Source organism: Terrapene carolina, unplaced genomic scaffold (assembly GCF_002925995.2).
Source record: "Terrapene carolina triunguis isolate 2854851 unplaced genomic scaffold, T_m_triunguis-2.0 Scaffold234, whole genome shotgun sequence".
NCBI classification, from domain to species: Eukaryota; Metazoa; Chordata; order Testudines; family Emydidae; genus Terrapene; species Terrapene triunguis.
The window spans coordinates 5323299-5339172 of NW_020664585.1; the positions used below are offsets into that span (position 1 = coordinate 5323299).

The following is a 15874-nucleotide window of genomic DNA, read 5'->3' on the forward strand; positions in this document are numbered from 1 at the left end:
GTGCGTCCTGGACAGAACGGGGCAGGTTACACAGGTCTGTGCACCAGATTATTCGGATGGCTGCACTACAGCATCGAGTCCCGAGTTAATGGCAGAAGCTCCTGAGTGCTGTTCTGCAAGTTTCCCTTATCTGCTGATCAGTGGAGGTGGAGGTACGTGTTCAGAGACTGAGATCTGGGAAGGCACTGTCTGTGTGCTTTGCCTATCCAGCATATGGTGCCATCCTGCTGCTTTTGTAAATGCAGCAAGAGGTGGTGTCAGGCTGGCATCTTTTGTGGGGGGCTGGGATTCTTTGTTCCTCTTAGCCAGGGCCTGTTGGGGGGCTTTCTCCGTTCCCTTTCCCTGAGGATTCAGAACGTCTCTCTCAGCAGCACTAAATTCACACACACCCATTGTTGGGAGCCTGACTCTCTGGCCAAAGCAGTCTCCCTCAGGGAATGTGGCGGTGTGACAGAATATACCTGTGTTCACACCCACTGGAATAATGTTTGTACAAGGTTTGCCTTGGGAGGTATTTAAAAACTCATAATTTGCTTGTCTGCACTGTACCCCGGTAAATCACAGATGGCCATTCGGGATCTAACCCCTCCAAAGCCCCAAGAAAGATGGTAGGGTTGGGGGAAGGGATGAGTTCAGCATGAGGCTCGCCGGGTTGCTGCAGAGCCTAGCGTTCTCCAGAGCACTGGTCCAGGTTGGCTGTGCACATGGGCTATGGGCCAAGAGACTCGGTTCTGTCAAGTGGAGAAGATAAAGCCAACTGCCTGTAAGACGGGTGGAGTTCCATCCTCGGAGTCCGTGAGAAGGATGAGCTGAGCCAAGGCAGAGCAATTTGCTGCCGGCCCCACAATCCCCAGCTAGAATTGTCTCTCCGCGTGCCATATTAGTTGTTTAATACAGGATAGGTCCCCTGAGCCCCGCAGTCATGCTGTGTGTCCCGATACGGCTGCCCGGGGCTCTGCTTTTTTTGGCCCCACCGGCAGCAGGGAGCGTGCTCGTTCTGCACACATCCACCGGTGTCAGACACGCAGCCTGAGGGCTCGTCTGCTCAACCGTGCCAGCCGCACTCTGCTTCCAACGACACCGCTGTAAATCCGCTCCAGTCACTGGAGTCACTCTGGAGTTACAATGGCCTCTGGAGTGTATTTTGCCCTCAACGCCCACCCTCCCTGTGCAAAACAGGCTATGCTGCCGCCCCCCCCCAACGGAGGGGCTCGTCTCCCACACTCACCGCATTGCTCCTCCGTGTTTCTAGCCAGGGAACCGTGGGGCCTTGTTCTCAGGGCCTGCCACTGTTTGTTTTACAGAATCCCCGGTTCTCACAAACCCGGCAGAATGGCCCCCTGCAGGAGCTGGGGACAGGAACTGCACAGCAGGCTGGAGGAGCACATAGGCACATCAGGGGCTGCCCCGCACTTCTCCTGCAATACTGTAGCCTCCCTGCCCCCTCCATGAGGCCTATCACTGCGCTCCTGCCTCCGTCCCACACTCCCCCTCAGAGCTCCTCTCGCATACTGAAATGACCTGGTGCCAAGCACGCGTTGGCTGCAAGTTCAGCACTGTTTCAGAAACCCTGGTTAGAAGCGGCTCTGACCAGGTTTCCTTTATACTCCTCAGTGACCGGATGGGGGCATTCGTGATGCTCTGGGATCCTTGTCAGCACATTTCAGACCAGAGCTGTATGCAAGCTGCGATGGGCCCTTTGGGTAGGTCTATACTGCAGCTGGGAGTGAGGCTCTGGCTAGCCACCCAAGTCCAAGCCCACCTGACCAACCCGCTGGGCCCAAGTCACCACCACGCTGCAACGCGCTCGCCCAGCTGCAGCGTGCACAGACGCTTTGTCTCTTCATGATCACTCAAGACCACCCAAAAGGGAAACCAACCATGCTTACATGCATCTCTCCATTTGTCAGAACTGATCATTCCTGGGGAGGGGAGAAGGTATAAAACATTCTGGAAAAACGATTAAACGATTGCAGCATCAGGTGAGGCACACACAAGGAACCGGGTCCATTATTTTTATTCCGATTTGATCCGACGTTACTAACAAATGGCACAGAAATCAGCGCGATTCCTTCCATGATTCTTTTCTCTCCGCAGAGCGATGTGAATTACAGAAGTGTGAGCAAGTGTATCGGGATGGCAAATGGCAACCCCCACGCCCCAAACACAGCAAATCACAGAACTAGAGCTCGCGTCCTTGGCAGAGTCCTCAGGAGCCACCCAATTCCCCTCCTCACTTCACCCCAGCCTGGGCATCCGTCCCTTCCGAGGAGCAGGGTTCCCTTCGAACCAGTCAGCACCTCAGCCAACTGGGGCCTGATCTAATGCCCACTGAAGTCAATGAGTCTTTCCAGAGCAGGCCCCTGGAGGGGCTGCTGCTGGGTGACAAGACTCTTTCCTCTCCATCCCTGAAGGCTGACCACTTGCTAGCCCAGGAACCCTGAGAGCAGGGCCGCGACTCGCAGCCTGGAGCAAGGCCGCGACTCGCTGCCTGGAGCAAGGCCACTCTGAGTGGCTCAAGGACACATTTTCTGCTTTTTGTTCCACCACCAAATGAGCCCAGCATTAAAGCCAACTGGGAAGCACATTGCCTCAAGGGGTCTGGCAATCTGCAAGGACATAGAAATGAAAGCGCTATCGCCACCCACAAACACCCTGTGTTAATCAGAGTCCCCCCCTCACATTTACACATCCCAAGGCTGCAGCTGGGAAATTTCTCTTCCGCTTCCTAGTGGTTGTTTTTCACAGCGGGCCAGGGCTAGCGTTTCAGCTCCAATTTAGCGACTGCTGTCCTGTGAACTTCATCGGGTCCGTCGGCGAGACGCAGGGCTCGCGCCCAGGCAAAGAACTGTGCCAGTGGGTAATCGTTACTGAGACCTGCTGCTCCAAAGGCCTGCAAGAAACCCATGGGACGTGTGAAAAGGGCAGGACAATGCCATGATGGGAGCAGCACAGCAAAGCAGGGACACTTAGAACTGTAGAAGCAGGAAGGCAATTTAGTGCTAGAAGAAGGTTCTCCATAGAATAGGAACAGTGTATAGGCAACAGCAGGACAAGTTTGCCCCACACCAGCCCCTGCTAATGTGCCTAAGTCCTGACCCCCAGGGATCACGTCTAGGAGGAAGAGGTCTGGCAGCAGTTTCCTCAGCCCAGGAGGCGAGGATAGGACTAACTCGTGAGTTGCAGGAGTTGGCTGAAAGCAGAACCACCTTGGGGTTCCAAGCAACTGCTTGCTTTGTTTGGGCTAAACCCTAACCTTCTGGAATGGGAGAGAAATGAATGACAAGTGCACCATTCCCCGCTCACCTGGATAGCACGATCAATAACCCGCAGAGCCATCAATGGAGCCACCGTTTTGATCATGGCGATCTCTAGAGCAGCTGCCTGTATAGAAACAGGATCAAACGCATCAGATCCATCCAGCTTGGTCAACCCTCCTCAGTCCTGGCTTGCAGCCCCTGCTATTCCCGTTCTGGTCTCCCCAAAACAATAGTACCAATGTACGTCAGCCCCGCCACTCTCCCAGCCCTGGGCCTCTCCCGAACACAGACTGCCCGTCATGCTGAGCTCCGTGTGATAATGCTGATGGGCACGAACATCCAAGGAGGAAATGCCCAAGCTCACTTTGAATTGGGAACCTCAGCAATATTTTTGCTCAGGCCTCCAGGGAGGAAAAGATGAAGCATTAGAGCTCCCCCATAGCGACCAGACAAGCTAAGCACACTAGGCCGAGCGCTGCAGTCCTCACTGTTCACTTACTCAGGCTGGTATTGTTAGCCCCCGGAGGGGCCCAGCCACGCACCTTGTTGCCAGCTGTATCCATGAGGAGGGCAGCCTTCAGGACAAGAAGCCGGGCCTGCTCAATCTCAGCGCGGGACTTGGCGATGTCTTCCAGGATAGTGCCCTGTTCGGCTAGGGGTTTCCCAAAGGCCACACGAGACGTCACCTGCAATAGGCGCACACAGGGCTAAAGCCCTCTGAGCTTAAAGAGAGCTATTTTTGCTGGTGATAATATCTTACATCTGCAGAGAAGCTTTCATCCCGACTGCCCCTGCAAACTAGACAGGGACCCACTTCATCCATTGCTGGGATGCAGCCACCTCTGGGGTGCTATGTGGCTGCTGTCTGACAGGCACAGTGACATTACATGGCAGTTTGGGACAGGAAGTGAAGAATGCTGTATCAGATTGCTTGGGGAATTGTTTAGAAGGGTAACTGACACCCTGCCTAAAATGAAATTAACCAGGACTCAGGATTCAAGTCCTTCCAAGAGTGCAATAGCCGTCAGAATCTCAATTTTCCAGATCCCCAAAAAGCAGCTACCTTTCCTCCCTGTGCTATACTGAAGCGGCATGGGGTGTAACAGAGGGACGGAATAGTGGAGAGCCTGAGAATGTGTTTAAAAAGGAAGATTTGGGTGACCACAATGGTTCTGGTGCCAGCGTCGGGATCCGATTGCCTCATGGCCAGGGAGTATCCGAGGATGTTGCTGGGCTTCAGCCCAGGGATATGAATTGCCTGGTTAGTTGCTGTTATGCGCACACTCTGAACTGACATGGGCAGGGCCCAGACGTTGGAGACAACTAAGAAGGGAAGCAGAGCTAGGGAGAGCAGAAGCGTTCAAGCCTTCTGAGGAAATGGAAGGAGGAAGATTCAGAGTGTACTGGGGGCCTTATTTGGCTGAACAGAGCTGCAAACAGGGGCAGTCGATTTCTCTAATCACGAGAGAAATTCCCCACCCATAAGAAAAAGGGAAGCAATGGAGTGAAACAGCCCTTTGTCCAGGGAGTACTCAGTCAGGCGGGGAAACCCATTTGCTCAGGTGTGTTGCTCTTGTGAGGCTGTTCTTGTGAAATATTTATTTGATCTGAACTCTGACCCCTGCTAGAGATCGAAGGACTCCACTAATAACTAACTGTAGTTGGCTTCCAACATCCACTGGTACGGGCTGAATTCACAGGGGTGGGGATTTGATGCTGGATGCAAGGCTGGATAAGTGGATTGTTTTCCACTACCCATGGCGCTGTGGGTGTCAGGAAGGTATGCAGCTAAAATGGATGAAAGGTGTTTACACGCTACAGTGATAGTCTGCTGAGAAATATGATGCTAGATCCAATCGGACTGAAATGCAGATAAGGCAGCACTTGGAATGCAGTTGCAGAAGATAACGGAGTAGAGGACAGGAACCTGCAGCAATACTCACTCGCTTCTTCATGAGCGCCAGCGCCCTTTCGGAATAGCCAATGAGCCTCATGCAGTGGTGGATCCGTCCGGGCCCTAGTCTCCCTTGTGCAATTTCAAAGCCTCGGCCAGGTCCCAGCAGTATATTTTCTTTGGGCACTCGCACATTTTCAAATAAGATCTCTCCATGGCCAGCTGCAAAGGGAGGGACAGAATGCACAGAGCTCAGCGGCATCACTCACTGGACACATCCCCGCATGCCGGAAGTTTGAATTCCTTCCCATTCCTCTCTTCCTGGCTCTTCCAGAGCCCACGCAGCTTTGAAATGGTCTCTCACCCACCAGGAGCAGGCAAGTGATCTAATAACTCGGGTTCTCATCAGGATTAACAAACATTGAGGTTTGCTGGTTTCTTTCCAGTGCTCGAACAAAAAAAAATCAAAGCCAAGGCAGAAAGGTTGGTGGGAGGCTTTTCCCAGTTCTGTTATCAGCACTTTCCAGCTCCCCTCATCAGAGCCAGCCAATTCCTTGTTATTCCCAGCTCCCCCCACCACAGCCACTTCCTGTAATTCTGCCTGCACAGATTGTGGACAAGAAAGCGTGTCCAATGCTAAATGGACTGAAATACAGGTTTTGCTGTGGTTTCTCTTTGTCAAAGAGCCAGGAAACGTCACTTAAAGACTCAGCAGCTCAAAAGATCATCTATAGGGTTTTTTGGCTGAAAAAACTAATGAAGTAATTAAATACAACGTGATGTTAATGTCACTAGGATGTTTTAACAATGTGCTACAGGCTGTAGCGGGGAATGTAGCCCCAGGATTCCAGTATTTGCTTTAAAAGGAAGTAGCATCATAACATACTCCATGAATGATTATTTCTCATACCACTCGTCTGCCTGTTCCTCTACACCTTTCACCCCCGAGCCTTACACAATCAGTAAACTGCACTGACGCCTTGGGAGGCAGGGGTTATTGAACTGAGGCACAAAGAAGTCATGTGATTTGCCCACTGTGAATTGGTGGCAGAACTGGGAAGAGGACCCAGGAGTCCTGACTCCCAGTCCCTGCTCTGGATAACAGACAACCCTGCTCGACTATGTACCAGGGACAACGGAAGAGTGTGTGACTGACGTAAAGAACTGGGAGTCAGGAGACCTAGGTTCTAGTCGCAGCTCTGCCACCACCCCATGTGACCTCAGGCAAGTTATTTCCCTGCTCTGGGCCCCAGTTCCCTGATCCACAGGACAGTAATGCCCAAGTCATGGGATACAGAGAGGCAAGGCACAGTGGGGTCCCACAGAAGCTAGGGCCAGCATATCAGAGGTGCCCACAACATGTGCCCTTTCAAAACCAGAATAATTCAGTGGACAAAGCGGAGCTGTCAAGGCATGTTACAAACTGAGCTAGCTCCTTGCCTCACCTGGGGGATCTTCTTCGCCAAATACACTGAGAGGCCTGGTGACTGTTATGCCTGGAGCGTCCATGGGAACTAAGAGCATTGACTGCTGTTTGTGGCGCTGGGCTTCAGGGTCGGTCTTCCCCATAAACACACAGAGCTGGCAACGAGGATCCAGAGCCCCTGCCGGGAAAAGACACAATGAGAACTAGACTGACTGGTGCTGAAAACCTCAGGCCCAATCAATCCGCCGGGAACATCACTGATTGCAGCGAAGGCACATCGGGGTGAATTTGGTGCCTGTGTCTAATTCTGACTTAGCCCTTTAAGAGAGCAGAGCAAATCCAGCCATCTTAGCTGTAGCTAATTCAGGACATGGTTATTTGGTTTGATAGTTTGTTTCAAGAGTTAACAGAAGAGATGAGAGCTGGCGTGAGAACTCCAGGCTCTGAAGTCCTTTATCCACAATTACTGTGGAATTACCAGGCAAATTCAAGCTTTCCCACATCACCCCACCCATCTCTGCGACGGAGGGACCACCTGGAGGGGAGAAGGCTCTTCAAGGCTCATTCAGACCTTGGCCTCTCTTCTGGAACTGCCAACATAGGTGCTCATTACTGCCTACCGGGAACTGAACCGAGACCACCCGACTCATTTCACAGCCAGCAACCAGTGGATGGTAACAGCTAGCAGTCATTACTGACCCAGGTGGGATTAGAACTGGCTGCCTAGAGGTGAAAGCCTCACTATCCCAATAGCATCCCCATGTGCCACCAGACGCTCTGTAGTGTATGTTTAACTCGTCCAAAAAGGGGATGTTTTCCTAATGATTAACATAAAGCTGAAGATTGCAGCAAAAGCATTTCCCAGAGGGGCCATTGAGGGGTCACGGCAGCATCTAATGCACAAATGCCTGTAACAATCACAACTGTACGTGAAACAGAACAGTGCTGTTTGAACTCTGCAGTCCCCGTCGACTTAGCATATAGCAATTCTGCTCTCCATTACTCTGGCGTAAATCCACAGTATCTCCATTCAAGACAGTGGAATTATGCTGGATTTACACTGGTGTAACTGAGATCAGAATCTGACCCTCCGTAAGCGAGGGTTGAGTGCAAGTCAGGGCCCAGGGCCCCTTTCAAGAACTGTTTTAGATCAGCACACTGGAGAAAAGGTCCAACAGGACAGCTTCACGCCACAGCAGGCAGCCATGGGACCACGTGGCTCTGTGACAGAGACCGTGTGTGTATTGGAATGTACCTGAAATCCACCATTTATGCCCATTTAGAATGTAGAAACCCTTTTCTTCTACGACTGAAGCTTCGATGTTGGTGGCATCAGATGAAGCAACCTAAGTAGAAACACTTTCAGTTCCGAATCTGCCAGCTCCTCTCAGCCTCAGAGGGGCCAGAGAGACGTTTCAGACATTCTAATCGGGTGGCTTGGGAGGCGAGAAGCCATGGCCTGAAGCTGGCAGAGCTCAGCACAGCACTGCTGATGCACCCCAAAGGCTGGGAACCCCAGCCCAGCTGAACAACCGAGGGAGCAAACACCTCTAAAAGCAAAGCTGGGGAGTCAGACAATGGACTTCAGGCCTGACGCTCGGAAAGGCCTAGAAAGGGGTGCCCAGCCCCTCTGCCCATCAGGCCGTCAGCTGGTTGAGTCTGACAGCGAGACAGCAGTTTAATTAAAACACTTTGTTACACTTCATAATTACCACTAACTGCACAAGAGCACAGCTTAAGAAACATGGTGGCCAAGATTACTGGAAAGTGACTGGTGATTTTGAGTGCCTCCAACAGACACTTTAAACCAATGTGATTTTCTGAAATTGCTGAGCACCCCCCCTCTGAAAAGCAGGTCCCTTCGAAGGGCCTCAGGTCGGGCTCCCAAAATCACAAGCCACTTTTGAAAACCTTGGCCAGTGGGTAGAACAACTGCCAGCACTGAGAACAGGGCGAGCTGCTGTATGGTGTGGATCTACTCTACTCCATTGTGTGGTTGACTCGACAGCGATACTGACCTGCGGCTCAGTCATAGCAAAGCACGAGCGTATCTTCCCGTCCAACAGAGGCTGCAGCCAGCGTTCCTTCTGCTCTTCCGTCCCATAGCGAACCAGCACCTCCATGTTCCCAGTGTCAGGGGCAGAGCAGTTAAATATCTGGAGGGGGGAAACCCAAGCACCAGTCAGCACAGCAGAGGCATGTTTGTTTGGAAAGGGAGTTTGTAGGTCAACCTCAAACTGCACAGCTACTCCTGACTGCCAAACGCCCATTCCAAAGCATCAGGGAATGTAGACGACACAAGCTCATGCTACTTTCAAAAGGCCAGAGCTAAGGGCGGGGTGGAAGCTGCATTGCAGAGACAGGTCCCCGAGCCAGCACACAGCAGAATGCACCTGGGGCTAGCGCACACTGTAGCTATACAGATGATGTTTTCTTATGATACATAGAAATGTAAGTGGACCCAAAAATCTATTTCCTAAAAATGGCTTGACAATAACCAAGTAAAATACGAACGAAGTGAAGGGAGCCAATTCAGAAGCCAGTTAGAGATGAGTTACAGCAGAACCCCAGGTCATGTGTAAACACAGTTTGATCCTAACTGGTTTTTACAAGTGTTTTACATCAAATGTTAATGTTTTGAAAAATGCGCTCTCTATAGTGGGGTCTCAAACTCCTGGCCCGCGGGCCATCTGCGGCCCGAGAATCTCCCCACTGCAGCCCGCAGAGGAGAGACCCATGTAGCCACACTGCCGGCTCTGTCTGCTACAGGTGCCGCCCCCCGCAGCTCCCATTGGCTGGGAGAGAGGGACAGAGATATCATCACTAGTCGCCGGGCAGAGTCAGCCATGGAGGCAGCATCATTAGTTGCTGGGCAGAGTCAGCCATGGAGGCAGTGTCACTTTTTTCCACAATGAATATAAACAAGTCAAAATACCGAACACAACTATCTGATGCACACCTGGCTGCAATCCTGAAGGTTTCCACTGCTCAGTCACTGAGGCCAAACATCAACAAACTGACAGAACTGAAGCGTTGCCAGGTGTCTGGCAAACACTAGAAACTCTCAGGCAGGCGAAGAATTGTATCAAGTTGTATGACAGTTTTATTATTTCTAAGAAATTCCAAATAAAAAATACAATATACAAATACAATTCTGAACACCATCTTCAGTGACATTATTGGCCCGCTGGGAGGATTTGAGGACTGGAAGTGGCCCTAAGGTAAATTGAGTTTGAGACCCCTGATTTATAGTGATTGGTTTGGCATTTACACACGTTAATTGAGATGATGCCTAATGTTAAACAGTCAGTGAGAAAGTAGAAAATCTTTAATTATAGTAACAAGGTGGATTATTATTTAAGGGCCATTATTAATAAAAAGGGTAGTGAGCTGCTGTCAGATAGGTGTGCCCATCCACTATCCAGGTACCCTTAGAGAAAGGGTTAACCCCATTCTTCCCGCCAGGGACTGATCACCTTGACTTCATCATTCCATCCTAGAATGCGAGGGTCAGTGCAGAGCGTGGTTAAGTGTAAGGCCTGTTGGCTTTAAATAACTATAAAAAAAGTTTTTAATTTTAATCACCCATTGTGTCATTCACACTCCTCCACTCAGTTAAATGATCTGCAACTGCCCCGGAGGCTCGAACCTTAAAATTCAGCTGGTTTTATTTCTTATCTTTTAAACGACTAAGTGGGAACACACAAATCGAAGGACTGCACACTACGGAGGAGCTGGCCAAGTCCCCTTACTGGCAACCCCCTTGGGTGTGGTGTGTGCTGCAGCCAGCTCTCCCTTAAGTATTTGGTGAGATCCTGCCCTGTTGCTGCCTGGGTGCACTGGAGCAGGGAAAAGGCTCCTCCCCCACACCCCAGGCAATGCAGGGCAGGGTGAAACCCTTTGTAGGAGCCTGGCTAGAATGGCTCCATCCTATACTGGAAACCCGCACCCGTGGTTCCATCAGGGGCTGGTGCTGGGCTGACTAGCATAGCGCACAATGGGCCACATTCTGGCCAGCACTGGCCCTCCCCAAATAGCACAAATACACACTGCAAAAGCAGCATTAGCATTCAGGTTCAAAGCAGCCAGGGGCCGGGGTAGGAGCAATTGGGAGGGGAGGGCGGAAATGTGCAGGGGGGCAGAGGGCACTAGTAGGGCAGGGGATAATTCCAGCAACAGAGGGCTAGCTAAGAATCCCTCACCCAGACTGCGTGTTTCCCCTCCGCCACCCAGATGACTTAGTAAAGGCTTAAAGCAGGTACCTCAGGTGCAAACAGCGATGTTCCCATGAGCTCACACAAATGGGAAAACTCTTGGTTTGTGAGGCCCGCTCCATATTTCACTTCTGGATCATTCTCCACAGGTAAGAAAAGGTTCCACAGTCCTTCAGCCTTTGCCTTGTCCTTAAAGAATGGAACAGCATGAGACTTCGGGCCCAATTCTGTTCTCAGGTATAAGGGGCCAGCGCCCTGCCCATAGAGACCCCCAACGAGCACAGCTGCAGGAAGGACAACCTGACAATGCTGGGATCTGCTGAGCAGAGCTGAGGCCTTTCCCGCTCATCAACAGACAAACACCCAAAGCTGTGGGGAAGAAACAAGCTAAAGACAGTGCGTCAGACTCAGCTTGGTGTTGGCCTATTGAAGTCAATGGCGTTACACCAGGGGTAAGTTTAGTCCAATGGGTCTATGGAAACATCACTTGCAGCCTATAAGAGGGACAAATGCTAGAGTGATAGCAGAGAGATGGCTTTGGACTGGAGAATGATTTGGACCTGAAGAGCTTGATTCTGGCCAATTACCGCAGCGTAAATCAGGAGTAAGTCCTTTAAAGTCAATGGGGACATAGTGGTGTGAGATCAGACTCAGGCCCCAAGGACAAATCTCCTAATGCCCAGGCCCTCTTGCATAAAAATGAAGATCACAGTTGCACTGTACTTGTAGAAGTCCCTCCCTCAATCCTCCTTCCACAGCTCCAGAGATCAAATTCAGGAGACAGCCAGTGTGACATGTAATGGAAGACCGCACCCATTAGGTCAGGAACTGTGTTGGGACACGGGCAGGTTAATACACAAGACAGGATTTTGAGTGAGCAAGTCACTGAGCTAATGCAGCCCAGACAACTTGGGCAGAAGTTGGGGCTGGCTCATATCCATGAGATGGGAGACACAATAGAGGGGCTACACCTACCAGAAGATGCCCAGGACAAATGTTTCCCTGAAAAATGCAACTGTAGTCAGTCAGTTTACATGATGATGTGGGCTCTGTATTTACTGCCTCTCTCCATGATTTCATTCTCAGCCCTGTACACTTTCCCTAGGCTCTGGGAGTCAAGCTGGTTCCCCACTTAAGTCACTGCCACCCATAATAAAAATTCTGCAGTCAGAATTGAGCTGATGGTGTGCAAGCCAGATGAGACTCCAGCTCCCCCTCTCTTACTGTATTGGAGCTGTGGACTGACAGGAGCAGATACGTGATTTGATCAGGAAAGTGCACAGCTCTGGCTCAGAGGTGTCCTGGGCGCTGAGCTTTACAGTCAATGTGCCATCTTACAGACCCAGGCTTGGAGGCATTGTTACTTTAAGCAGAAGTATGACTTACCTTCAGCTCTTCTATAAGAGGATGTGGAGTCCATCTAGACTGTGAAACCTGATGATCTCTCAGAACCTGCTCAGCAGGATAGACATGGATTTCCATGAATCTCCTCAGCTTGCGGTAAAGATCCTGGGCTCTCCCGGGAAGGCCGTCAGGAGAAAGAATAAGATGAGCGTTGGAAGTGTGAGCTGGTGAGGAAGGTGCCACGGTGACATAGTTTCTCCTGGAGAATGCCCCATTCCTGGTCCAGGTACTGTAAGGTCTTGCTAAAGGTTTTGCAGCTGGACATTCTTTAAACACTCGAAATCCTTCTTTTGTAGCAAAGTCCCACGCTAAGTTGGCCATGAGCTCCACCTGCTTTCCGCCACTTTCAGCTGCAGCTGAGCTTGCTTGACCTGCGTGAAATGAAAGTGGTTAATAATCACCGTCTGCTTAGAGAGTCCGCATGACAAAGGTCCAAAACACCAGCACACACTAGCACTCAGCGCTGGCGCTGCAGGACGCAGGATTATTTTATAAGGGATATGACAACGATGTCACAGTTTCTCTGATTAAACACCAAGTCTATCAGCACCCTGGCAAGTTGCCAACAGAGTCCGTAGTAGGGTAAAGTTTGAGCCACCCTAGCCTGGGAGGACAAAGTGCCCAGAGTCAGCCCTGAATACCCCAGTGGATGAGTCTGCAATGAGCAAAGCAAGGGGCACATCCTACAGCAGCAGGAAGAGCTGAGCCCAGGCAGAGGGACGCATTGTGCTGCAGTGAAGGGGGAAAGAACACTATATAGGCCCAGGGTGATTACGGATTCCTCTCTCAGCTTAACAGACTTGGCTGCACATTATTTTTAATCATGTCCATCCCCTTCCATGGTTTCCTTGTGCTAGTGAACCAGCAAGAGTACCAAGTACAGGTACCAAGCTTTTTGCATATGTACCAATGGCCTGGGCTTTGCTTCTGTGATCTCATGCAAAGGCATCAAAAATTTCTCCTCTTGTTCAAAGATCCATCATCTGCAATAGCAGTCACCCCACCTCCCTTCCTCCAAGGCACAGCAGGTCAGGCTTTGAGCTGTGTTTCCTGGTCTTCGACTTGGCATGTGATAAAAGCAGGCCAGGTGCTGGGTGTGGTTAATATTGCTCCCGAAGCCCTTCACAATATACATGCAGCCGGGCTTAAAAGTGGCCAGCTCTGGGGTAGAGGGCAGCAATCAGGCCGATACTAGTGCTCACCTACAGCAGCCCCGCCCAGTAACCACGTCAGACCTTGCAATGCAGCAAAAAGCAACAGCTAGTAAAACACATTGTTCTCGCCATCTCTGGGTGTGTTTGCAGAAACCACTCCTTTATTACAGATGGCTAGCTGAGCAAACGCAGCTCGCTGCTTGGCATTCCAACTAGCTGCCATGCCAAAGCCTCCCAAGGCCTATGCAAGGGAGGATTCGTTCTGTAATAGTTGTGAGCCCTTAACTATTTCTCTTTGAATAATAACCCTTTGCCCCTCTCCCAACCTCACAAACATTAAGGAATGAAGTCCCCCATCACTCCTCCGAGGAAGGGGAAGGGTACATCTTCAGGATGGCACCTTTTGGGCCTGAAACTGAAATGCAAGTGCCAATCAGAGTAACACAGCCTCACAGACTGAGTGCCAAATCCGAGTGTGTGCCCCTCCAATTATATTCTTTTTACAGGTGTAGGCTCTATGGGGACGGACTTTGTCTATAAAAAGTGGGGGCAGTGCTCAGTCTGACTGTAAACGTACCCCTGAGCGACTTGCCCGTCATCACAAAGCGATTCGGACGCCGAGCTGGGACTCGAACCCAGATCTCCTAATGTCCAGCTCTGTGCTGCAGCCACAAGCCATCTTAGCCCTTCTAGAAAAACTTGCTACATGTGTCCCTCAATCCTGCCACACTGTGTAAGTCACTATTGCCTTCTACTGGCCGGAATTTCAGAGCCGCTCAAAATGTATAGTTATGATGCCCTCTAGAGGTGCAATACTGCTACACAAGCTACTGTACAGACATCTGTAACTGAAGTCACTTCCCTGCTAGTGGTTAAACACTACTACACTGTTACAGCACTGACATCTCTTCAGCGTAGTTGTGGGTGGACCGTGTGTGTGTGCAGCATACAGAGGATAGATAAGCCTCCATCCTAATACATGTGGCATCAATTGAATATTCAAGGACTGGCTTCATTTTCTCACCTGTGAGCGAGCGTTTGTACACACCCTGCAAGATGGCGGCCACTCTGAAAAAGGAAAAGGCCATGTAGAAATTCCAGTTCTCAATGGGTGGAATTCCCATGTGCTCACAATACATCTGAAAATACTCCTCTGCTGTGGGAATTCCCAACTGCGTTACATCACAGTCCTTCAAACCTGAAAGAGAATCCGGCATAGCAATGACTAGGCAGGTGGTGTTCTCAAAGAGAGTCAGACAGTTCTACGGATTCTGTTAGTTTCATGACTGGCACACATGCTCGGTGGATAAAGCAATGGCCTTTCTGCTCTCAGGTCCAAACTCTGGTGTGTCTGAATCGTAAGCCCACCTATAACCAGGGACAAATTAGCTTCGGAGAGGCTCAGGACTAAGAGAAAATGAGGTGAAATGACCCTCTGCCTCTAACAGATACTTGAATTTACATCAGCAGAAGAAGACTGACAAGTCTCTATAGGAATTTGGCCTTTACTGAGGCAGGCAGCATGTGATTGCAATATCTTTATCCCAAACCACCCTTCTTATAAAAGAACAAAACCACTGCCAGTCATGGTGGTTTCTACTGAATCTGAGTACAAACAGAACTTCCTGCACTAATCACTAACTATTCTGAATGTGTCCTGGGCAGTTTTGAATTTAATCGGGCCATTTTCCCTCTGTTAATCTTCTTCTTACTTGACGCAGCAGTAAATTTCTCATCTTTCTAATCTCTGGCTTGGCAATACCACTACTGGTGCCACTATTTTTTATAAGCCTCTAATTTCATGGAGTTTATAAATGGGACAAAAATCCTTTCGGTCTGAAGCCTGGCTCACAGAATTTCAGCCTGAAAGAAAAGATATTTGCTTCAATCCATTTCTGCAGAAAATGACTTCCAGAGTTTTAAATGATTTTGGTTTTGATAAAGACAGGGCAGCGAGGGTGGGGGGGAGAGGGGAAATCAAAACCTTTTTTATTTTAAGTGGCATTTACAATCTGCAAACCAAGGTTTTCCTCAAACCCTCCATGCTACTGGCCCCAACACCTGTATTTTCTAGTCCTATGTTGCTTTGGGACTAAACACACAGAGACCTCACGTCACAAAGCCGAGTGGTGACAGTTGCTCTCTCAATGGTTCCACAGCCAGAACAATGACAGGAACACCATGTTCACTTCTGGGCACCTTCATACCAAAAGGATACTGACAAACAGGAGGAAGTTCAAAGGACAGTAACAAAAAATGCTAGGGGGCTGGAGGGATTGAGTCCTGAGATGATTAGAAGGGCTAAATATTTTCAGGGAGGCTAAGCAATTGGACACAAGAATCAGCTACATATCTCTGAAGATGTCAACGCCAAGGAGAGAAGAGGATTCTTTGGAGAAGAGGAGGTGAGAAAAGGTAGAGGTGGTGATGGGATGAGAGAAGAAAGGGAGCCCTTGTCCCAGCGGAGCGCCCTTCACAACAGTCCTGGCAGTTTCTAACCCATGTTTCCCAGCTCTTTATTT

At 50.2% G+C, this 15874-nt stretch overlaps 1 protein-coding gene across 2 annotated transcripts in view; it reads right to left on the reverse strand.

Moving 5' to 3' along the window:
* Nucleotides 1–2007: 2007 nt before the first annotated feature.
* ACAD10 (acyl-CoA dehydrogenase family member 10) overlaps nucleotides 2008–15874 on the reverse strand; it is a 29282-nt gene continuing 15415 nt past the window's right edge. For both annotated transcript variants that reach the window (XM_024196241.3, XM_024196239.3), the window contains exons 11-20: nucleotides 14377–14550; nucleotides 12181–12569; nucleotides 10843–10983; nucleotides 8599–8736; nucleotides 7836–7926; nucleotides 6600–6758; nucleotides 5204–5376; nucleotides 3803–3946; nucleotides 3307–3384; nucleotides 2008–2893 (exon numbers count right to left, since the gene is read on the reverse strand). In XM_024196241.3, the coding sequence (XP_024052009.1) occupies nucleotides 2759–2893; nucleotides 3307–3384; nucleotides 3803–3946; nucleotides 5204–5376; nucleotides 6600–6758; nucleotides 7836–7926; nucleotides 8599–8736; nucleotides 10843–10983; nucleotides 12181–12569; nucleotides 14377–14550 (1622 nt within the window). In that variant the 3' untranslated portion in view covers nucleotides 2008–2758. The remainder of the gene's footprint in view (nucleotides 2894–3306; nucleotides 3385–3802; nucleotides 3947–5203; nucleotides 5377–6599; nucleotides 6759–7835; nucleotides 7927–8598; nucleotides 8737–10842; nucleotides 10984–12180; nucleotides 12570–14376; nucleotides 14551–15874) is intronic.